The sequence below is a fragment of the Muntiacus reevesi genome, chromosome 14 (assembly GCF_963930625.1).
Source record: "Muntiacus reevesi chromosome 14, mMunRee1.1, whole genome shotgun sequence".
In the NCBI taxonomy this organism is placed as follows: Eukaryota; Metazoa; Chordata; class Mammalia; order Artiodactyla; family Cervidae; genus Muntiacus; species Muntiacus reevesi.
Genome location: NC_089262.1, coordinates 8,585,744 through 8,610,514, shown reverse-complemented (window position 1 = coordinate 8,610,514; position 24,771 = coordinate 8,585,744). Strand labels below are relative to the sequence as shown.

General features: G+C 49.7%; 1 protein-coding gene across 2 annotated transcripts; it reads left to right on the top strand.

Moving 5' to 3' along the window:
• On the top strand, positions 1 to 22,874 carry CMBL (carboxymethylenebutenolidase homolog). Of its 2 annotated transcripts, none has more exons than XM_065905479.1 (6): positions 1 to 142; positions 10,981 to 11,214; positions 14,348 to 14,455; positions 18,099 to 18,241; positions 21,199 to 21,290; positions 22,132 to 22,874. In XM_065905479.1, exons 2-6 carry the CDS (start codon positions 11,000 to 11,002, stop codon positions 22,309 to 22,311), a joined length of 738 nt encoding a protein of 245 aa, XP_065761551.1. In that variant the 5' UTR covers positions 1 to 142; positions 10,981 to 10,999; the 3' UTR covers positions 22,312 to 22,874. The 2 variants fall into 2 exon arrangements, with proteins under 2 accessions (XP_065761551.1, XP_065761553.1); XM_065905481.1 differs by lacking the exon at positions 1 to 142 and adding an exon at positions 3,538 to 3,707.
• The last annotated feature ends 1,897 nt before the right edge of the window (positions 22,875 to 24,771 follow it).

Genomic DNA, 24,771 nt, shown 5'->3' with positions numbered 1-24,771 from the left:
CGCTTCCGTCTCGGCGAAGGCGCCTCCCCCCTCGGCTGGTCCCCGACCGGCTCCCCTGGGTCCCGCAGGGCTGCGGCGCTGCCTGTCCCGTCTCCGCCTCCTCCTCGCGGGGTGGACAGCGGTCTTCAGGCGGCCGGAGGAGGTAAGTGTACCGTGCCGACCCGAGGACTGCGCTGCAGGTCGGCGCAGCTCGGACTTGCGTGCGCGCGCGCGCGCGCAGGAGGCGAAGGAGGTCTTTGGCTGTGTGCAGAGGAACGAACCCATCCAAGTCCACGCTCAGCACCTGCTTTCAGCAAAGCGGGACATTGTCCCTTGCAGGGCCCCCACCCCGCCACCCTGCTTTGGAGTGTTACCCTGTACTACACGTTCACCATACATTTTGAAGAGAAAGTTGAACTCATCCTCTGCATAAATTTGTAATCTTTTTTTCTCCCCATGAAACACCATGTCACAATCCTTTCCTACATGCTATTAAGTACTCTTCGTGACTGTGTGCCTACAGTTGAACGTTTTGGTTGTAAAGTTCTTCCTACTCATGTAAAAGTATGCGGGAGAGAAATGAGCATACCGGCGTCCAGTCCGTTCTCCACACTTTGAAGCATTTATTAAGGCGTGATGGAGAAGGGAATGACAACCCACTCCAGTATTCTTGCCTCGGAAATCCCATGGACAGACAGGGGCCTGGCGGGCTACAGTCCATGGGGCCGCAGAGAGTCGGACACGACTGAAGCTACCTAGCGCGATGCTAAAAGAGATGGGGCTGGTCCGGGAGTGTGGCATCCCGCGTGCCGGCTGGGTCCTGCCAGCAGAGATTGTACAGTCCCCGCCGGGCCGCGTGTCTCAGGAGGCCAAGCCCAGGCCGTGCTGACGCTGGGCCCTGCAATTTAGGGCCACTTGCTGATGGGAAGGCCACCTGTTGTTTTCAAAGCCCATTTAAAGTAAGGTGGTCAGAAGTGAGCCTTGTGGGTATCAGGGGGAATGCCATCTGGGCCTCGCCACAGTCCAAGAAAAGGCCAAAGGCAGGCGTCTGGTTGCCAAGTTCACAGGCCAATCTAGCCTCATCCCTTCTTGTTTTCTAGTTAATGTTCTCAAGACTGTGTGACCCTAGGGAAGACGCAGCCCTGATTGTGTGTGTGAGTTGGTCGCTCAGTCATATCCGTGTAGCCCACCGGTCTCCTCTGTCCAAGGAATTCTCCAGGCAAGAAGACTGGAGTGGGTTGCCATTCCCTTCTCCAGGGGATCTTGCAGACCCAGGGATTGAACTCGGGTCTCCTGCATTGTAGGCTGATTCTTTACTGTTTAAGCCACCGGGGAAAGCCATGATTACTGAAAAACAACAATAATTGGAGGAGTTGATTTTCACAGAACCATCTCTAAAGATAGAGACTGAAGATCGATTACCCTGCAAGTGCAAACGTTTAGCCTTAAAGGAAGCCCCCCCCCAGCCTTTCCCAGCAGCCACCTTCATGGTCCTACAACATTCCTGTGTTGCTTTCGATGCCTTTGCAGGGGTTTCCATGTCCAAATCTCTGAGGCTGCTGGCACTTTATCCCTTGACTTCTCTGCTAGTTACGTTTCCCTCGATGCCCGTCTGCTTCACTCCTCGAGACCTGCTTCTCTGTTTCTGTTAGAGTCTTCATTGCTTTGGGCAGTGTGACTCCTGAGTTATTTAAATCCTTGGGAATGTGAAAGCAGGAACCCACACTAGCTTTACCATTCATTTCTCTCGCCTTCTGCCCTCCAGTGAGAAAAAGAGAGTGTTCAATTACACAGTTAAAGGATACTTTTCCATGAGAGGCAAAATCATGACTCTGGTACAAACATAAGCATGTGCTAAAGATTCTGTTTTATTCATTCAAGAGGGAACAATGTTATCATTGCTTCAAAAGAAGAAGTCAAGAAGCACACATTCCTATGGAGTAAAAGAATGCCTCCGGAAGGTGCATCTTAGGGGAGGAGGACAGCAGCCCCTTGGACTTTGCAGATGGAACACACCTCAGGGATCCCCGTGGGTCTAGACTTGGTGGGGACATTTGGTGTGTGAAGGAGGACTGGAGGGCATTAAAGAAAAAATTATTCATTCGTGCTGCTTGTTAAAAAAACAGTAAGGTGGGGTTATTCAGGACCATCGTGATAGCTGTAGGGATACCTCCAGCGGGATTTTGCAGTAGGAGAGAGGCAAGGGGCTTTAACTCCGAATGTCATGAAAAGTGGGAATTTCTAGCCAGGGAGCAGAGTAGGGGTCAGTGGACGAAAACAAGGGGATTCCGGTTTAAGCTGACCTAACAGGATTCTGGCAGAAGATGAGCCAGGGTGAGCAGACATCCCCTGGGGGCTGGTGGAGGAGGAAGAGGAACCGAGTCAGATATGGAGAGTGGGGGCTGAACCGACTTAGCCCGGAGTCTTACTAACACTGATCGAAGCCCAAAGTCAGAGCCTGGCTGAGAAGAGAGGTCAGAGGGTCCGTACTGGAGTCAGATCAAGGGGAGCATCTTTGTCAAGGGATGAGAAAGCTGGTCTGTAGAGGGTGGCTCTTGCCACACAGTTGTGTGGGGTCTTGCATGGATGTGGTGGGTGGATCGTGGGTTTCAGTGCTGCATTTTGGGTGGCCTTGCCAAAAAAAATGTGCCCCTCGGGGTCTCCCCTGCTGGGGTCTGTCCTAGCCACCCCTGGTGTCATACAGAGGACTCCAGCTTCTGGAGGCGTCCGCGGTGAAGAACACAGATCTGATCTCGGCGTGGCTGGCACGTGTGGCCAAGCCCACATGCCATGATCCAGAAAAGCTCTTCTCGATACGTTTTGTGAGGCCTCCGCCATAGGTGTGAGCCCACAGTCCGATCCCCTTACAGGAAGTCCCCTTATCACTCACCATGACCTTGTCATGTCATAGGAGGAACTCTGTTTCAGTGGAAAAACACCCATTGACGGTAGCACACCCTTCTGGGCTGTGTGGTTCCAGCCCTGTTCCCTGTATTTGAGCTGTTCTGCAGTTCTGTGAACACTGGGGGTAGCTGATAGGTTTGTAAATTCTAACCTGTCTGGTGATAAACTAACTGGCTTCCTCCCCTACTGGGGAAAAATCGGTTTGGTCTCCATGTACAGTTGATCTCAAGATCCCTCTCCTGGGTAGACATCTGTGCCCTTTCTTTTTCCCCTTAGGCCCAGTTACAGCATCTGCTTTATTTCTTCTTATTACACAAGTAATACACAAGCCTTAACATGAAGTCATTTTGATAACTCTTGGGGAGTCATAATAATTTTCATTTGTTTCCTGAAAATTGTGCTGTAACAAGTGTGTACTTGGGGGTAAGGTGAGGGAAAGGCCCAAATCCTAAAGTGTCTGTGCAGAAAATTTATGTCTAGTACAGTCAGTCGAGTGTCGAGGGCACGTTTCCCAAGGCTCTTGTCGGCAGAGAGACTGCCTGCCCTGCCCGCCGTGGCCTTGGGCTGGGGCACACAGCCTGGGCGGGCGCTCTGCCCCCTGAAGGCTCTGGCTGGAGTCCAGCCTTCGTGTGTGGCCTGGCCAAGCTTTCTCTGGCCACCAGCCCTTTCTGCGGGAGAAGGACCTTTCGGGATCAGCCCAGAGAGCGGCTCTCCTGGCTGTAAACATTCCCTTTGGAAAGTGGATAGCGGGTTGAAAGTCAAGTATAAAGATTCTGATTCGAGGTTGCTTCTCTGCTGTCTTGCATCCTCATTGCACCGCCCGGGTAAGAAATCCGCCGGAGGAATTGCTTCTCAAGAAATGGTGTGCACTGGGACATGAAATTCACTGCTGTTGATTGCTCTGACTTCTCTTCCTAATCTTCGTTCTGTAATGTAGTTTATGGAAGCAAAGCCGTGAAAGATACAGTCAGATTTTTCTACGATCCAACGACTAACTGTTCATAGTTTTTCTGGTTTCCAGACCTCTGCTTAGCATGCAATCTTGTTGTTGTTGTTTTTAGTCTGACTCTTTGCAACTCTGTGGACTTTAACCCGACAACTCCGTCCGTGAGATTTCCCAGGCAAGAATACTGGCGTGGGCTGCCGGGGGATCTTCTCCAGGGGATCTTCTCGACCCAGAGATCAAACCTGAGTCTCCTGCATTGGCAGGTAGATTCTTTCCTACTGAGCCACCAGGGAGGTCGTCAAATGACTAACTCTTAATTTCTCTTTCCTTAAAATGTATTTATTTCTAGTTATGAACATTTAGAATCTGGTAGAAAGTTCAGGATACATTGTAACAGCCGCTTATAGTTACATGACCCAGATTTAAGATATGAATATTTTGTCCTATGTACTTGAAACCAAAACTTAAAAAAGAAAGCAATTTTGTTTGTTTATTTGATTTTGGCTGTGCTGGGTCTTCGTCGCTGCACAGGATTTTCCGTCGGCGCCGCGAGTGCGGGCTCCTCTCTGGGTGCATTGGGAGGGCTTCTCGCTGTGATGGCTTCTTGTTGTGGAACACAGGCTCTAGGGTGCTCGGGTTTCAGTCGTTGCAGTCCGTGGGCTCAGGAGTTGCAGCTCCTGGGCGCTACAGCACAGGCTTAGCTGGGTTTGTGTGCACGGGTTTAGCTGCTCTGCTGCATGTGGGATCTACCTGCATCAGGGATTGAACCTGTGTCTCCTGCATTTTTGGGCAGGTTGTTTACCACTGAGTCACCAGGGAAGCCCCAAATCAAAGCTCTTTAAGGAAATAAGATGTAGCAACTACAGTTAAAACCAACAGTCATCCATCCCTTACCCCCTGACAATAACCACTGTGTGATGTGTGGTGTGTTTTATTCCCATGTGTTACACTTTTCCTACAGTGTATTTGTTCATGGAGTATTATTATTTGGAGGTCTTAGTATTTATTTAGCATCAAAAAGCCATGGTCTTTTTATAAAGCGTTAGGTTTCAAGATTGAACATTTTGGTATGTATGTATGGAGTTTGTTCACTGAACTTGCAGTGTCCTTTATTAGAATGGATTAGCTTCCTGCAGCTGCTGTAACAAATCACCACACACTGGGTGATTTAAGACGACAGAAACTTACTCTCTCGTTGTCCGGAGGCCAGAAATGAAGATGCTGGCAGGGCCATGCTCTTCCTGAAGCCTGTAAAGGAGAGTTTTCCCTTGTCTCTCTCCTGGCTCCTGGTGGCAGCTGCGTTCTTCGGCGTTCCTTGGCTTGTAGATGCCTCACTCGAACCTCTGCCTGTGTGGTCCCATGACTGTCCTGTATGCCTATATCTGTACCCAAATTTATTTCTCTTCTAAGGACACCCATCATTAATTATAGTAACACCCACCCTCCTCCAGGATATTGTTGTTCGGTCCCTGGCATTTTATGACCCCGTGGACTGCAGCACACCAGGTTCTCTGTCCTTCACTATCTCCTGGAGTTGGCTCAAACTCATGTCCATTGAGTTGGTGATGCCATCCAACCATCTCATTCTCTGTCGTCCCCTTCTCCTCCCATCTTTCCCAGCATCAGGATCTTTTCCAATGAGTTGACTCTTCCCATCAGGTGCCTAAAGTGTTGGAGCTGCAGCTTCAGCATCAGTCCTCCCAATGAATATTCAGGGTTGATTTCCTTTAGGATTGACTTCCTTGCTGTCCAGGGGACTCTCAGGAGTTCTTCTCCAGCACCACAATTCGAAAGCATCACTTCTCTGGTGCTCAGCCTTCTTTATGGTCCAGCTCTCACCTCCATACATGATTACTGGAAAAACCATAGCTTTGACTATATTGACCTTTGCTGGCAAAGTAGTGTCTCTGCTTTTTAATACACCATCTAGGTTGGTCATAGCTTTTGTTCCAAGGAGCAAGCGTCTTTTAATTTCATGGTTGCAGTCACCATCTGCAGTGATTTTGGAGCCCAAGAAAATAAAGTCTGTCACTGTTTCCATTTTCCCCCATCTATTTGCCATGAAGTAATGGGACCAGATGCCATGATCTGGATTTTTTGAATGTTGAGTTTTAAATCAGCTTTTCCACTCTCCTCTTTCACCTTCATCAAGAGGTTCTTTAGTTCTTCTTCTTAACCTGGTTACCTCTGCAAGGACCTTATTTCCAAATAAGGGCACTTTCACAGGTTCTGTGGGTTCAGACTTGAACAGTATCTTTGGAAGGGGACATGATTTAACTCATGACAGTGAGTAAATGACAGTGTATCCCATTCTTCTCCTGATGGTCCTTAGATGCTTGCATAGGTTGCTTGAAATTATTGTCACATCTTGATGGCAAGAACAGTTTTCCACATCCTCTGTGGGTGTGTGAGTGTGAGCACATATGCACATATGCATGAATTTCTCCAGGGAATACACCCAGTGGGGGATTTCTTGGTTGCAGGGTGCGTTCATTGTTGCCTTTGCTGACCTGCTTCCCAGAGTGTGTAGCAGTTTTTACTCCCTTCCTCCTCCCTACTTGGGCATCAACTCTTGGTGATAAAAGACTTATTGCTGATCTGCAAGAGGTAAATGGTATCTTGTGTTGTTCTTAGTATAATTTCCTTAAATACCATTGAGGTTGAGTATATTTTCATATGTTTACAGACCATTCAGGTATATCCTATTGTGAATTGCCTATTCACATCTTTGGAACATTTTCTATTGGAGTTGTCTTTTTCTTGTTTTAACTTCTAGCAACTCCTCATGTATTTTATCTGGATACTACAGCCTCTGCTTTGAAAAGAGTAACTTCGTTTAGTCTGTATCTTGTTTTCCTCACTTTTTTTTTTTTTAAAATGAAACCTTTTATCTTACAGTGTTTAAATTTTAATGAGAGTTTGAAAGCTTTTTGTTGTGGAACATCTAAAGGGTGTATAAAAGTCCAGAGACTAGTACAATAGACATTCCTGAACCCCTCACTTCCAGCACTGTCAGAACTTGGACACTCTCTGCCACCTTCACAGCCTACTGGGAAAGCCCCAGACTTCTGGTCATTTTACTGGTATGTGTGTTAGCATGTTGCTGTAAAAGATAGGTCTCATTAAAACCGAAACAATTGCTGATGTAATGTGATTCCTCTTTCCCTTACTCCCCCCACGCATTAAAATGATTCTCAATATCATCAAATACCCAGTCAGTCGATTTTCCCCATTTTTTTTTTTTCAAATATTTGTTTACTTATTTGGCTGTGCTGGGTCTTAGTTGCAGCATGCAAAGTCTTAGTTGCAGCATGCGGGATCCAGTTTCCTGATCAGGGGATTGAACCCAGGTCTCCTGCATTGGGACTTCGGAGTCTTAGCCACTGGACCACCAAGGAAGTCCTCTCAGTTTTCTCATAAGTGTTTTTTAGACTTGGTTACAGCAGCACCTTCTTGCACTTAGAACAGTAGACAGCACTTCAGCACTTCCCATGAAACCACCAGCAGAAAAGCACAGAATTACAAAAGACAGGGCCCTAAATAGACCACGAAAAGGACGCTTGTTTACAGCAGGAGAGCTGAAACAGGAAGTGAGAGCGCAGCCTTGCTCAACCTTGGCTGGAAACGCGCATCTCAGTGGCTCAGATTTTTTGCAGCCCTACACAGACCTGCAGATTATGCAAAATCCCTGCAAGTATTGATTTTGCCCTTCCGAGTAAATGTAACAAGTAGGCAAGTTCATGAATACAGAATCTGCAGATCACGAGGTCCGACTGTGTATGCTGATCGCTCTCAAAGGCATGTCTTCAGCTTGGCCCCCTGCCCGGAGCTCGCGGGTGGTTATCCAACTGTCTGCTCAGGGTGTCTCAGAGCCATTTCAAACTCTCGTGCCCCAGACTGAAGTCCTGCTCTCAAACCTGCTCTGTTCTCACTCTCCTCTTTTCAATAAAACTTCTGTCTTTTCCCAGTTGCTAAAGCAAAAGACCTAGTCACCCCTGACTCTTTTTGGTCAAGTACCCTAAACCAGTTGGCTGCACCTGGAATATCTACTCAGCCCCTGACTTTTCTCACTCTTTTCTCCATTATCCCTCTTGCAGCAATAATTTGGCTTTTCCTCCATATGAGATGGGAGCTATCGGAGGATCCTGGGAAGAGGAATATCCCCCACCACCCTCCCTGATCTTTCTGTTCCAGTTACACTCTTCCTTGTTGTCCTTCAAAAACTGAAAGAAAGGGGACCTCCCTGGCGGCTCAGGGGTAAAGAATCCGCTGGTCGATGCAGGAGACACGGGTTCAATATCTGATCTGGAAACATCCCACAGATACCACGGAGCAACTAAGGCCGTGTGCCACAACTATTGGGTCTATGTTCTAGAGCCCAGAAGCCACAACTACCGAGCCAACGTGTCCTAGAGCCTGTGGTCCACAACAGAAGCCAATGCAATGAGAAGTCTGCACACTGCAAGTAGAGAAAAGCCCATGCAACAGTGAAGACCCAGCATAGCCACACACACACACACACACACACACACACACACACACACACACACACACACTGAAAGCAAACTTGTATACTGATCACCTAGATTCAACAAGTGTTTGCAGTTTACCATAACTGCTTTATGTGTCTGTGTGTGTCTGTGCATGTCTATTTGATGACTATTTGAGGATAAACTGCAGATATTGATACTTCATCCCCTACTTGAACATACATCTTCTAAAACTAAGAATGTTCTCCTGCATAACTATCACACCGTAGAAATTTAATATTAATTCATAATATCAACGATCATCCATATTCATTTCCTTGATTGTTCCCCAAATGTCTCTTATAGCTCTTCTTTTACAAATAATTTTATTTATTTATTTCATTTTTTTTTTGCTTATTTATAATTTTATTTCTTTATTTTGTTTATTTTTGCTGGGTCTTCGTTGCCGCTCGGGCTTTTCTCTAGCTGTGGAGAGTGGCGGCTACTCTTTGTAACGTGTGCAGGCTTCTCTTGCCATGGAGCGCGGGCCTCGGGAGCGCGGGCTTCAGGAGTCGAGGTGCGTGGGCTCCGTAGTTGTGGCTCCCGGCCTCTAGAGCGCAGGCTCTGTTGTGACGCATGGGCTTAGTTGCACTGAGCCATGTGGGATCTTCCTGGATCAGGGATTGAACCCGTCTCTCCCGCGTGGGTAGGCGGTTCTTTACCACTGAGTTACCAGGGAAACCCTATAGCTGCTCTCAATTTGGAACCAGGATGTAGTCAAGATTCACACAGTGCATTTGGTTTTATTTCTCTTTAATCTCTTTTAACCTCCTGCTGCCTCATCCTTTATTTTTTCTTTTCCATTGATTTCTGAAGTTAGGAATGTTTCCCTCTCTTGTATTCTGTATATTTGTTCGATTTTTTTTTTCTGTTTCCAAATATAATAGCATAAAGTTGTTCATACTTACCGTCTATGAGTTTCAAAAGGAAAAATATGTACTTTTTTCCATTCCTTGTGCTATTATGTTGTAGTTGTTATGTGTCTTTATCATTCTGTCCTTTTTACTGGTTTCCTGGAGATATACCTATTTTATAACTCTTCAAAAAAACTCAGGTTTTAATCATTTTCTGTTTTCTTCATTGTTTATTTTCATCTCATTATTTTCTTCTTTGGGGTTCATTCTGTTTTTCCCCCTTGCTTTTTTTTTTTTTTTTTTTTAAGCTGAGCTTTGCTGCACGTGGGATCTTAGTTCCCTGACCAGGGATTGAATCCAGGCCCCCTGCAGTGGAAGCTTGGAGTCCTAACCACTGGACTGCCAGGGAATTCCCCTCTCTCACTTCCTGAATTGGATTCTTAGCTTATTTCTGTCCTTTCCTCTTGTCAATTACATGCACTTGAAGAGGATCAGAGAATGCCATCCTCAAATATGGCACTTAGGCATACTGATCATTTCAAGCTAAAGGCAATTGAGAAACAGCAGATGAAAAAAGACTTTTCACTCCCACTTTCTGTTTTTCTGCCTAAAATTAGGCCATAACTCCCCTTCCCCCAATGAGAGGAGCAACTCTTTATCACCAGAGATGAAAGAAGAGCTGTCACCAAGAGGAGTCTGCATAAACAAACTGGGCTCAAAGATCCTTATCTTTTTATCAATTCCCTATGTCTTTCCTGGTCACATCTCCACAATTTATCATCCTTTGTTAAAATGGTATATAAGCCGGGTGTCTCCTTCTTGGGCTTTCACTTCTTCTCTGCAAAGCCCCTGTGTACTCATTAAAAATAGCAATAACATGTATGCTGTCTCTCCTGTTAATCTGCCATTTTTTCTAAAAGGAAAGTTTATTGAAGTATGATATATTCACTCCTTTTAAGCGTACTGTTTGATTGATGCTGACATATCAAACTAGGTCGCCAGCACCAAAACCAAGATACAGAACATGTTCATCACCCCAATAAATTCCCTGTCCCTTTGAGGTCAGTCTTCTTCCACTCCCAGCCTCTGGCAGTAGTGATTTAATTTCTTTCTCTATTATTTTACCTTCCCTGGAATGTTATAGGGGCTTCCCTGGTGGCTGAGCAGTAAGCAATCTGTCTGTCAGTGCTGGAGATGCAGGTTCAGTCTGTAGATCAGGAAGATCCTTTGGAGTAGGGTCTGGGTGCCTACCCCAGTGTTCTTGCCTGGGAAATCCCATGGACAGAGGAGCCTGGTGTGCTGTAGTTTATGGGGTCGGGCTGCAGAGTCATACATGACTGAGCATGCATGCATGTACTCTTGTGCTTCCAGTGTTTGTAATGGGAGTGGATTCTGATCAGCCTTAATCTTATTACCCAGAACTAGAAGTGATCATTGACTTCTTGCCTGAATACACTTCCCCGGTGGCTCAGTGGTAAAGAATCTGTCTGCCAGTACAGGAGATGTGGGTTCGATCCCTGGGTCAGGAAGTTTCCCTGGAGAAGGAAATGGCAACCCACTCCAGTATTCTTGCCTGGAGAATGCCATGAACAGAGGAGCCTGGCAGGCTATAGTCCATGGGGTGGCAAAGAGTTGGACACAACTGAGCAACTAAACAACAACATAGTTAAAATTAATTTTCCCTGTACTCTTGATTTTAGTTTACTCATTGTTTGTGAGCTTTGGCTTTGTACCACTCAAGAGTATAATGCCTGTTCTCTCTCTGTAGCCCGACCTGAGTATCTCCAATGGCTAATGAAGCTCATCCTTGTCCGTGTGACATTGGCCATAGAATAGAGTATGGAGGGCTGGGGCACGAAGTTCAAGTGGAGCACATCAAGGCTTATCTCACCAGATCCCCCGTGGACGCTGGCAAAGCTGTGGTTGTTATTCAGGATATATTTGGCTGGCAGTTGCCCAACACCAGATATATGGCTGACATGATTGCAGGAAATGGATACACGTACGTATGAAATTCTGTGGGTATTTTTTTGGTGGGGGGAGCTTAAATTTGCGTATATTTCTATATTTTGTTCCCTTCAAAGGAAACAAAACCAAAAAACCCTGACTGTGTTCCGATGTACATTATCTATTTTCTTATCTCACTGAGAAAAAAGGAAGTGAAGTCACTCAGTCGTGTCTGACTCTTTGCGACCCCATGGACTATAGCCTACCAGGTTCTTCCGTCCATGGAATTTTCCAGGCAAGAGTACTGGAGTGGGTTGCCATTTCCTTCTTCAAGGGGATCTTTCTGATCCAGGGATCGAACCCGAGTCTCCTGCATTGCAGGCAGATGCTTTACTATCTGAGCCACCAGGAAGCCCTTAAAATGGAGAATATCATATGATAGCCAATATCCAATGGAAGCCAACTGCTCCCAACCATCTCTGGGCTTCAGATCCTCCTTGATTGGCTGGCCTTGTAGACCTGCTGCATGCTGAGAGAGTTATTTCCCCGTGTGGGGCCCCAGACAGACACTAGTGCAGGACACCTGGGACAGAAGTCAGCAACTCTAAAATGGACCCATTACTTGGCTCCTGAAGCATCTCTTCCTGGGGTCAGCTCTCACATGCCGGGCGCCCATGGTTATCCTGGTCTAAACACAAACTATCGTGTCAGAGTGAGACCTCCCTCAGCTCCCGAAGGCCATCTCTTGGCCACGTTGTGTGGCCACGACCACCTTTGGTGAATGCTGTCATCTGTTTGCTCCTCACCGCCCTGGTGTTGGCAGTAGCGTCAGTAAAGCTTCCCTGATAGCTCAGCTGGCAAAGAATCCACCTGCAACGCAGGAGACCCTGGTTCAGTTCCTGGGTTGGGATGATCTGCTGGAGAAGGGAAAGGCTACCCACTCCAGGATTCTGACCTGGAGAACTCCATGGACTTTATAGTTGCAGAGAGCTGGACACGACTGAGCAACTTTCACTTTCTTTTTAATAAAGCTTGGAGGAGAGAGGGGAGGGACCCTTCCTTCTGTCCAGCTTCACATAACGCCCAGCAAGCCCTGAATGTGGCGCACTCTGATTCCCTTTGTTTTCCCAAAAAGAGAGGTGCAAACCAAAGGGAGCGCGTGCCTCGTTTTCCCACCAGGAGAAACCTGTTTAAGGGACGCACGCCCACTGACACGCGATGCGGATTTCGTGTTGACTGGAAAGAGGGTCTTCATTTGACTTTTCCCCTTTTCGTGCCCTCAGGTGTCTTTTTGAAGATGTGTGCGTAGTCGCTCAGTCGTGTCTGACTCTTTGCGACCCCATGAACTGTAATCTGCCCGGCTTCTCCGTCCAGGCAAGAGTATTGGAGTGGGTAGCCTTTCCCTTCTCCAGGGGATCTTCCCAAGGCTTGAACTCAGGTCTCCCGCATTGCAGGCGGATTCTTCACCAGCTGAGCCACCAGGGAAGCCTTTTGAAGATGAGGCAGCTTAACTCTCCAGGGGCCACACCAGGAGTAAAAGCAACAGCCCATCCTCATTGCCTTCTGGGTCGGCCACACCCTGGGCTAGGGTGGGTCCTGGGCGATTGCCCTGTGTCCTCCCAGCAACCTTGCTGAGGCGGGGCTGTTGAGGTTCTCATTCTGCTGGTCAGACTGACCAGCACAGGTCGGAGGTCTCGGGCGCCCTGCTATGACCAGGAGACTGCATAGGATGGAGGCTTCTACTGTCTCGGTTCAGTTCAGTCGCTCAGTTCTGTCCGACTCTTTGTGACCCCATGGACTGCGGCACGCCAGGCCTCCCTGTCCATCACCAACTCCCGGAGCTTACTCAAACTCATGTCCATTGAGTTGGTGATGCCATCCAGCCATCTCATCCTCTGTCGTCCCCTTCTCCTGCCTTCAGTCTTCCCCAGCATCCGGGTCTTTTACAGTGAGTCAGTTCTTCTCATCAGGTGGCCAAAGCATTGGAGTTTCAGCTTCAGCATCAGTCCTTACAATGAGTATTCAGGACTGATCTCCTTTAGGATGGACTGGTTCAGGTGGGTCTCTTAGCTGGAGACAACATAAAAATTGAGTAAAGACGCCTGTGACCTACAGAGCCCCTTCACACTTGTCTATTTTCCCTTCAGAATAGTCTTCTGAGATTGGGCGGTGGGTGCTTGGCGCCAGCTCTGTCAGATCAAGAAAAAGAGGCTGAAGGTGATTAAGTGACTTGTTAAGGTTCCAGGGGGGCTTCCCTGGTGGCTCAGTGGTAAAGAGTCCACCTGCCGATGTAGGAGATGAGGGTTTGATCCCTGGGTTGGGAAGATCCCCTGGAGGAGGAAATGGCAACCTACTCTAGTATTCTTGCCTGGGAAGCCCATGGACAGAGGATCCTGGTGGGCTGCAGTCCATGGTGTCTCCAAAAGGCAAATAGTTGGACATGACTTCGCGACAACATAAGGTTTCAGGGCAGAAGGGGGCAGTACTGGGGCCTGAACTTAGATTCTCCTGACCTGATTTCAGGGTTCCTCCCACCCCACCCGCACCCCCGCAGGAGGAGGATCTGTGTTCCTGTGTCCGTGGCCGTGACCTTTAGTTTAGGAACTGGGTCTCTGGCTGGCGCCACATTGCGCAGTCCCCGGGCTGATGCTTGTGGAAGGTTGACATGCTTGACATGACCATGAGAGGCTGACCTGGACTCCACACGCCTTCTTGTCTGCTCCTCAGCCCTTTCAGAGCCTGCCCGAGACCAGACCCTCCAGGCGTTGGCCTCTTGGGCGGAGGCTGAGAAACTGCTTGGTCATGGTGACTGGACCGCTCAGAGGTGTGCCCGCTGGCCTGAGGCTAACTCAAAAGGCCTCCCCAGGGGTAGGAGGGCAGGCTCCTGCCACCCAGAACCTTTGTCCCAGATGTCACACCTTGCGGGCACTGTGCTGAGGCAGGCGTTTCAGAGGGGTTGGGCTCTGAACAGGCTGCTGGAGGCCATGCACCTGGGGTTGTGAAATCCCAGATGCTGTGGCCTGGGGCCAGCTGGCCCGTTTGCCGTGGTCACAGTCGGCCCGGTGGCCACTGCTTTTTCTTTTTCCGTGGTCCAGAACCGCCAGCACGGCAGGTTTCGTAAGGAAGGTAAACAGAGACCAAGTCCCAACAGCTCCAGCTCTAAGACGGGTGGGTCTCCTATTTTACAGAACCATCGTTCCAGACTTCTTTGTCGGGCAGGAGCCTTGGCATCCCTCGGGGGACTGGTCCACCTTCCCAGAGTGGTTGAAGACAAGAAACGCCAGAAAGATTGATAAGTGAGTTTACGATTGTGTCACCAGCCAGCGTGGCAGTCTTGGTGGAGCCCCCAGGGGCCCAGGAAGCAAGAGGCTGGAGGGAGGGGAGGGTCTGACTTCTCCATCGCGTAGGACCTTAGAGGCCACTACTCACAGAGTCCTTCCTGAGGCAGGAAGACAAGGTCTATGCAGTGGAGGGGTAGAACCCCACAGGCACCCTGCCGCCAGCAAGCTCACTTGCTTTGCCTTCTGGGAAATTCTTCATGGCGCGGATGCTGAGGGAGCTTTCTTGAAGTCCCTGGGGTTCCCTCTCCCTTGGGCTCTCGGGGGCCATAGATCAATACTCCTTCCTCCTCCTCGGGCTGCAGAACCACTTGAAACAATGGGCAGAGAAGAGAGACTGGAGAAAACCTCAGGCCCGTTTCTGCTCAGCGGATTGGAAACGAAGCCTTGAGTGCTGTCCTCCCCCAGAGATCCTCCCCACCTCCCTGGGGAAACGATGGGCCTTTATACCAGACCCGCCAGACCAGGGCTGCTCTCTTGCCAGGGTCCAGGAAACAGTGGGAAGAAAAGTGTGTGTGTGGGGAAATCCCTTAGATTGCAGCCTTTCATTGAATTGGCTCCAGCCAGTCCAGAAGCAAGTACCAGAGTGCTCAACTGCCATTCGGATCCCTTCTCTGTCTGGAGGGTGAAGGATGGAGCAGGGGGACGAGGCAGGATGTTCTCCAGGGCCAAGTTCCTCCTGAGTTAGAGACCTGAGTCCCAGGCAAACGACTTTGCCAACCCCTAGGCCTCATCTCCCATCATCGGACTTTTATCCTGCCGTGCATCCGAGCCTCGTGTTTGATAAGTTGCCCCCAAGCTCAGCCTGGGGAAAGTGCAATAACAAGGCTCCCTGCCCGTGGCTGCCTGGTCTCCGGACTCTCTGCTCCTCTAGAGCTGACTCCGGACTGCGGCCCCTCTGTCACCTGACCCGGGGGACCCCACGCTGACCTCTGCCCCCAGCCCCCAGGGGCCCGAGAATGGAGCCGGCATCAGACAAAGGTATGGAGACGGGCATCCCAGGGATACCTTCTGAGCCGTGGATCAGCCTTTGCTCAGAGTCACCTCCCCAGCCTATCTTCTGTCCGCTCCAGCTCCTCGGCCCCGCCTCACTCCCCACGCTCCCCGGGGTTCTGGACACCCCCTCTCTGGGCGCCTGTGCGGAGCAGCCGTGCTCTGTGGCTCAGGCCAGGGTCTCCCTCGGGCCCCTGCTCAGTCCGTCAGGCCGGGGAGATGCTGCAGCCTGCCCTGGGAGCTCCCCACTTGCCGGAGCATATCAGCAAGTAGCAACAACCTCAGGGTCTCACTGCGGGGGAGACCAGGGCCAGTGGCTCCCTTTGGAATTGCCTCCAGGGTGTGAAGCACCTTGTCTTGAGTCCCATCCCGGGGAATCTCACTGCAGGGGTACGGAGGCCTGGCTCCTTCACCCCAAGCTGGGGGACCCTCAGAGGTCACCCCAGTTCCAAGCTCCCTGAGGAGCCAGTTGAGGCTTTTGTAGAGACCGTGCCACACCCCACTTTCTGTCCCCATCTGCTTTCTCCCTTCCCCAGGGTGGACCCCGAGATCACTGGGGACCCAAGCTCCCACACATTTATCCATATCCAGGCCTCCCTCCCAGGGATTCAAGCTGCAAGCCAAAGAAAAACAAAATAAGCAGAAAGTTAAGAGTACATTAGAAGTCGAAACACAAGAAAACCCAAGAGCCTGGGATGTGACTGTGAAATTCAGCTTTGCGTGTAGGGCTGGGCTGGAGATACTAGTTAGGACGTTTTGAGGAAGAGCCCGTGGGTCTGCCTCCTGTGTATGAGCTCAGATCCGGGTGGTCCTTTCTGGCAGGCCTCAGAGCAGCCCAGAGGGGGCCCTCCACAGTGGGTAAGGAGAACCGCACCTTTTCAATCAAAATGAGACATAAAACGCAAGCACTCATTTGGAAAATAGACGAAAGCCCTTGTGCCTGGGCAAGTCTTTTGTTTGAAAGAGAAGCCATCTTGAATGCTTACTGCTTAAGCAGTCGTGGGATTAATTGGCTGACAGAACTGCGAAGAGGTGCTTTCTGGCTCTGAGCAGAGGTTGATCCGTAGCTCAGAAGGTATCCCCAGGATTTGGCCTCCACACCCTTGTCTGATGCTGGCTCCGTTCTCGGGCAGCGTTTGCCTCTGGATGGCAAGATGGCTGCAGCAGCTCCAGCCTCCTGTTGACTCTTTTCCTAGCAACCCAGCAAAATTCCCATTTTGTCCTGATGGTTATGACTGGCTCGCAAGTCCATCCTTGAACCAATCACTGTGGCCAGAGATCACTTATGCTTTGACAGGCCAGGCCTGAGCCACATATTGCACTCCTGAAACCAAGGCCCCCAAGGTATATGGACCAAGCGTGGGGAAGAGAGGTTCGTCTAAAGCTAAATCCTGGTGTTCCCAGGAAAGTGGGGAACACTCGCAGCAACAAAAGCAAAGATAGGTTCACTCGAGTCAGTTAAAGAATTTTTACAGAAATGCCCTCTACCTTCTTGTCTGCTCTAAGGCATTTATTCTTAAGATTAGAGCATTTGAGAAAAACCAAAATGACAAAAACAATGGCTTATTCCATTTCATTTTGCAGAATTACTCAGTTACTGCTCTTCTAACATTGTGAAAACTACTTGCGCCCAGAATGGTATGGTAACAAATGTTTAAATATGTTCCAAGATATCTTATGATTAAAGGAGAAAAAAAAAAAGTGCAAGAAAATTGTTTTCTCTCTCCCGCTCTCCCTCTTTTACCCTTAATTGCAAACAGACAGCATTTCTTTCTTATCAGAACAAGCAGAACTTTCTGGGCAGGCCTGGCAGCCCTACCTCCATTTTGGCATCTTGCGTCTAGTTGAAAAAAAGCTGTAGGCGTTCCAAGCGACCCATTTGCAAGTGAGGAGGGCTGCTGTCCGGGCCCCTCGGGCTTGCACTGTCCTTGCGAGAGGAGGGCTGCTGTCCGGGCCCCTCGGGCTTGCACTGTCCTTGTGGCTTGCCCAGCACCGCGGGGCTCCGGGCAGCAGAGGAAAGAGGCGGTGCAGAGTTCACGTGTTGGGCAGGGAGCCCGAAGGCGCCCGGTCAGACCGAGAAGCGGGGCTGCCTCCTGGTTGCGGCTGGGCCCTGCTGGGGAGGAGGGAGAGGAGCTGGGGGTGCTTTCTGGGGCAGGACTTGGAGCAGGCCCTCGAGCTGAGCCGCGGTCGTTGGCTTTGATTCCGAGGCTGTGGGAGGCTGTTGCTCAAACTCGTCCTGTTCGTGCTGCCCTGCTGGGTGGTTGGAGGAGGCTGGGCTTGGCAGGGATACTTCCCAGGGGATAGGGCGCTGGTTAGTCGTCAGCTGGGCGGGAGGACAGGGCTCTGAAGGTAGGAATCTCAGAGCCTCCCGGAACAGCTGCTGACAAAGCCCTGTAACCATCGGCACTTGCTGTCCGGCTCGCTCTCATGGGGCCACACGATACCTTTATTTTTTGGCGGGGAGGGGTGGGGGCCGTGCGGTGCAACTTGCTGGATCTTAGTTCCCTGACCGGGGATGGAACCCCGGCCCTGGCAGTGGAGGTGCTGAGTCGTAACCACTGAACCACCAGGTTATTCCCCTTGAATAACTTTCCTTTCTGTTTCCTAGAGAGTTCGATGCAGTCTTGAAGTATCTGAAGCAACAGTGTCACGCCAAGAGAATTGGCGTCGTGGGATTCTGCTGGGGTGGAGTTGCCGTTCATCACGTGATGATGAAATACCCAGAGCTCAGGGCGGGGGTGTCCGTCTACGGTAAATCTGCCCTGGGTGGTTTCACGCAGTGAAAGCCGGAGGAGGGCTTGAGTGACAGTGGCCGCAAGCCTCTTCCCCAGCTGAGGGTCCCGGGTGTAACGCAAAACCCTGTTGTGTAGAGATGGTGCTGATCTTCAGGAAACGGTTTTAAAAATCTGAAGCTAGAGGCGGATGTATGTTCTATCCAACCAGAGGAAACAAGGTCCTGACAGTGTGCTTTTGTTTTTGGAAAACCCCCTAACCCAAGGTCTCAAGTTTTTTTCACCTAGGATGAAGGGGATAATGTTTCTTTCCACGAGAATGGTTAATATTAAACAATATCGTTAGCCACAGCTTTGAAAAGATTTTTTTTCTGAGATATGAAATCTCAACTACTCACACATGTGTGCCCCCCTGCGCGCGTGCGCACGTGCACGCGCACACACACACACACACACACACACACACACACACATGGGTTTCCCAGGTGGCGCTAGTGGTAAAGAATCCGCCTGCCAGTGCAGGAGACTCGAGAGATGCAGTTTGATCCCTGGCTTGGGAAGAGTCCCTGGAGGAGGAAATGGCAGCCTGCTCCAGTATTCTTGCCTGGAGAATCCCATGGACCGAGGAGCCTGGTGGTCCATGGGATCACAAAGAGTTGGACACGACTGAGCGACTGAACACATACATGAAGAAAGGGAAAACCCACTGCACAATGTAAATAGCAACATAAACATTTCATCCAAATAGACCAAAGGTATCACAGCAGTGACACAAGAACGTGTTATCTGTGTCAGTTCAGTTCAGTCGCTCAGTCATGCCTGACTCTTTGCGACCCCATGAATCAGAGCACACCAGGCCTCCCTGTCCATCACCAACTCCCAGAGTCCACCCAAAGCCATGTCGATCGAGTCGGTGATGCCATCCAACCATCTCATCCTCTGTCATCCCCTTCTCCTCCTGCCCTCAATCTTGCCCAGCATCAGGGTCTTTTCAAATGAGTCAGCTCTTCGCATCAGGGGCGAAAGTATTGAAGTTTCAGCTTCAGCATCAGTGTACAGAAATATTACTGTTAGGATGTGAAATGTTTGACTTTGGCTTGTCTTCATATATGTTTCACAGTTATGCTAGAGATTCTTATTTAGCTTGGTGGTTCCTCACCGTAGTATTTTCACTTACTTTTAGCGTTTAAAAAGCCCTTTACCTGTTAACACAAAGGTGTTAGTAAGTAGCTAGTTGCTGCTGTGCGCAATGGGGCTGGCCACCCGGGCGCTTCGGCGTGGACTGCTCGCCGGTGCCCCCTCGTGGCCGCTGCTGGGAAGTGCCGACTGTGGAGCCGGGCTGGTCTCAGAGCCCTGGGGTCTCAAACCCGCGGTCCAGCCACCCAACCTGGCCTTAACTAGCGCAGAAAGCATGGCCTTCTTTCCCATGGCTCTTTACCTTCTAGAGAAGAATTGCAGCTAAAGGGAGGCTCTCTGGGTTATGAAGCTTTGCTACAGAAAATGGGGAAATTTTATCTCCTCCCCCCGACCTGGATTCTCTATGACCACCCTTGAGTCAGGCTACTTTAGGTCCTGACCTTGTGCTCTGTCCTTGGCCCACTGGGCCAGTTTAGCAAGAATCCTCCACCCTCGATACGTGATCAAACTCCTCATGTCCCACCCTCGATGTCTTGTCACCCTGGCCTGCCTCCAGCAAGGAGAAAGTGTGAGTTGCTCAGTCCTGTCTGACTCTTTGTGACCCCGAAGAACTCTCATGGACTGTACTTCTGTCCATGGGATTCTCCAGGCCAGACTACTGGAGTGGGCTGCCATTCCTTTCTCCAGAGGATCTTCCCGACCCAGGAATCGAACCCGGGTCTCCAGCATTGCAGGCAGATTCTTTACTGTCTGTGCCCAGAGAAGCCCTGTCTCCAGCAAAGGCTTTGTCAAATGCTATCTGGCCAGAATCCCCATTCCTCTTGGTCCCTTTGTGACTTTCCCTCCATCAATCCTCACTTTGCTTTGTTGTCTGTAAATCCCTCTTGTCCTTACAGTGTGGTAGTGTGGTTGATTCTGGTCTCCCTCCCCGCTGCAAATTCTCATTGAGTAAAATCATCCATGTCGCCTTTAACAGGTGACAGAATAATCTTTCCTTAAAACTCGTTTTGGGCTTCCCTGATGGCTCAGTTGGTAAAGAATCTGCCTGTAATGCAGGAGACCCCGGCTCAATTCCTGGGTCGGGAAGATCCCCTGAAGAAGGGATAGGCTACCCACTCCTATATTCTGGCCTGGAGAATTCCATGGACTGTATAGTCCATGGGGTTGCAAAGAGTTGGATACGACTGAGCGACTTTCACTTAGAACTCCTTTTATTTCAAAATGACAATGGATTGCAAAACTTCTACAGATTTTGCTATAGGACTGAGCACACCCACAGTTGTCTGAATCCGTGAGGATTTTGACTAAATGATCTCTAAATTTCTGAAGGCACTTAAAGCTATTTATTATAAGTGACCTTCTAGGACCCAGTGCTATTCCCGGGGATTTCATGCGCTTGGTCTCATTTGAGCACAAATACCCCGTCAAACACTGAAGTCAGAACCTCGGGGCTTGAGTAGACTGCGAGAAACTTCCAGAACAGCCCTGGTCAGATGGTCCGGGTTAGAAAGTTATCAGCTCTTGGTAAATGAAGGCACACGCCAGGAGGGAATATTTTCCAGACTGCTCTGTATCTTTATAGGCCAGGCAGCTGGCAAAGTCTACAGTCGTCATTTAATGGCCTGATTCCTGGTGAGCGAGGTGGAGAGAAGGGAGAGCTGACTCAGCAGCCTTCTCTTTGAGCCCAGTTGTACAGGCCAGGCCACTTCTGTGGAGCTGCTAAAAAGAAGAGAGAGAAAACCCCCAAAGCACATGTCTTCCTTTGAAAAATCAAACTCGCGTCATTTTCTGTGGCTCACGTACGGGATTCACACCCTCATGTCTGCTCCCATTCTCCAGGCATCATCAAAGACGCTGAAGACGTGTACAGTCTGAAGAATCCCACGCTGTTCATCTTTGCTGAAAACGATGCTGTGATTCCTCTCGAGCAGGTAAGCTGGCATCTTGTTTAAGAGGACGACTTGACATTTCGGGGAAGGCATTCCAAAGGACTCGTGTGTTGCTCCAGATATTTTTCAATGGTGAAATGTCAAAAGTGGGTTTTATTTGAGGGGGAGTGTAACCCCTAGAGTGCTGCTAGTCAGCAGGCCCTGCCTCCCTGCCCCCATGGGTAACCCACCAGTTACCATAAGTTCTCTGTCCTTAAAGACATGGCTTTGTTAAATCCAGTATGTTGATAAGGAAAAAGCAGAAGGGAACTATGGTTCAAAGCAGTTGTTTAGAAATTACTGTGGTTATTCACAACCCTTTTTGTTGTTCAGTTGCCAAATCATGTTTGACTCTTTGGGATCCCATGGACTGCAGCACGCCAGGTCCCCTCATCCCTCACCATCTCCTGGAATTTGTCCACATTTATGTCTATTGAATTGGTGATGCCATCCAAATACATTATATTATAACCAATGCATTATATTAATGTTGAATATACATTTCAAACAACTTACATTTGAGTCTATTGAAGTACAGATTGAATTCACTGAGTACTGTATGGTCAAGTAGATTAAGTATATTTTGAGTAATATGTAGATGTATTAGTATAACTTCAAAATAATGGATGTATCATTTTTATCAACATACTGCACTGAATTCTCTCCTTTCCCAGAGGTTAGGATGGTGTCAGTTATAAAACTAAAAGTGAAAACTTCATTCTAGCTCTGGAGCTTAAAGCACAGATGTAAAAGCTCTTTGATGAGCATTCAGGGAAGGAGTGGAGACGGGAACATATTGCTGGAGGGTCAACACCCTGTGTTCATGACATCGTTTGCCAACCAGGTCTCTTTGCTGACTCAGAAGCTCAAAGAGCACTGCAAAGTGGAATATCAAATTAAAACGTTTTCTGGGCAGACGCATGGCTTTGTGCATCGCAAGAGAGAGGACTGTTCGCCTGAAGACAAGCCGTACATTGATGAGGCGAGGAGGAACTTACTCGAGTGGCTGAGCAAGTACGTGTAGCCACGGCAGAGGGCAAACTTTCTCCAAATAGCTCTCATTCGGAAATGTGCTTTGAAGTGCTTAGATCACTTTTCTTTCACTTTACAGAAAATAAATCAAGGAATCCTGAAATTCATTGTGTCATTTGAAACACAAATTCAGAAGGAAAAGTTAATGTATGAAATACTTTCATTTTTAACATGTGCCCAAGATAAGATTTTTAACAACAGGCAGTACCTGAAGGATTTGGGCGGTAGAGTAATATCCTAACTATTAGCAAAAAATTCCTAGAGGTCCCCAAGGAACACGTGACTACTCGGGTATGGCCTTCCTGGCCTTGAATTGAGCACATTCTCTAGAACAACTGAACTGGTGAAACCATGAAAAGCATAAAAGTAAACTCAGGTGGAGCAAAAGCCCACCTTCATTGTATTTTTATCTCTGTCTTTACAGGAATGAATCTGTCATGAGCATATACATATTGAGATTAAAGTAGGGTTCCACTGAACTAATTATATAGAGCTTATAAACCTGATTTTTGAATCTTTTTCTAAAATCTAATAAACGATGGGTGAGAGTTGCCATCTGGCTGTCTTGTAGGCAGTGGTTTTTCAAACACGGCTCTTTTCGGGTCCTCGGGGTTGGAACTGCATCAAAAACCTCTCCTGTGTTCAACCAGGAGGCTGGCGGTGTCGAGGGTGAAGCTTGCGTGTTTACCTTGAAATTCATTAAAATGAAACCAAAGCTAAGGGACTGCCCTGGTGGTCCAGTGGTTAAGAGTTCACCTCTCCACGCAGGGGGTGTGGGTTCAACCCCTGGTTGGGGAGCTGAGATTCCCACATGCCTTGTGGCCCCAAAAGCCAGAACATGCAACAGAAGCAATATGGTAACACATTTAATAAAGGCTTTAAAAAATGGTTCCCATTAAAAAAAAAAAATCAAAGCCAAGGCCTGCCTCCTCAAGAGCCGCCCCCCGTCAAGCCTCACTAGCCGCGGGTGGCCACGGCTTCTGAGTTTTTGCATCCGTGGCTTTTCCCATGGGCCGTGGCCGCACCCTGCTGATGCCGTGAGACCTGCGGCCATCTGTCTCGGCTGCACCGCGGAGACTCTCCACCCGGCCTGGTCCTCAGCCTTCCCTCCCACTGCCCCTGGGGTCTGCAGACACTGAAGGCTGCTTGTGTCCCCCCTGGGGCCTGGGCTGGGGGAAGGGGGCTTGCTTGAGTCCTGAGCTACTGGTGGGCTTTCGGCCCAAGGTGCACGAGCTACTGGGTCATTTCTTGTCAGGGCTGGGTTTCTTGGGGTGGGGGAAATCGGGGCCCTTCTCTTCTAGAAGACAGGGAGCGAGATGATCCCTTCAGCCCCAGGGAACCTCTCTTCTTCCTGGGCCTGCAGGGGCCCAGGGAGGGTGTGGTGGCTGATGGAAGCTCTTCCCATAGGAGCATCCGAGGGACCAGGGCTGGAGGGCTGCAGGGCCGGGCTCCTCTGGAGAGCGAGGGGGGCCGAGGAGCAGGGGTGCCGGCCTGACCCAGTGGGGGCGGGGAGGGGAAAGGGCTCTGGAGCATTAGGAAGGGAGCTGGGAGGACACAGGGTCCTCTGAAGTCGCCGAGAGACCATGCAGGAGCAGGGATGCCACAGAGAAGTGGGGCTGTGGGGAGCAGAGTGTGGTTTCGGTCCAGCCTGGAATATCAGGTTTTCTTGGGCTGCAAATAAGCGAAAGGGCCACGAACAACCAGTGGCTCAGACAGTCGGAGTCACGGTGTTCCCAGTGGGCACGCACGGCTGTGAGAGCTGGACCCTAAGGACGGCTGAGCGCCGAAGAATTGATGCTTCTGCACTGTGGTGTTGGAGGAGACTCTTGAGAGTCCCATGGACTGCAAGGAGATCCAACCAGTCCATCCTAAAGGAAACCTGAATATCATTGGAAGCAGTGATGCTGAAGCTGACACTCCAGTACTTTGGCCACCTCATGCAAAGAGCTGACTCATTGGAAAAGACCCTGATGTTGGGAAAGATTGAAGGCGGGAGGAGAGGGGACGACAGAGGATGAGATGGTTGGATAGTATCACCGACTCAATGGACATGAGTTTGAGTACGCTCCAGGAGTTGGTGATGGACAGGGAGGCCTGGCGTGCTGTAGTCCATGAGGTTGCAAAGAGGCGGACAGACTGAGCGCCTGAACAGTAAAGAGTGATGAAGTCTCCCCCAGACACCCTTAAATGGACCAGGAGTGGCTCAGGGCCTTCCTGATGTCAGGATGTGGTACGTGCCTGCTGCTCTGGGCCCCTCTCCTCCAGGCCTCGTGGGGAGGGAGGGAAGTCCTGTCAATTTCTGTTAGGAGGGAGCTCTCCCAGAACCCAGGCCCTCCTCCCCTCAGCTGTCTTCCCGCCATGAAGGAGGCTGAGTGAGGCTGAGCTGAAGGGGGTCCGTGGTCAGGACTGGCTGGCCCCTGGCACACCCCAGGGCTGGGCCAGTGAAGGAGGC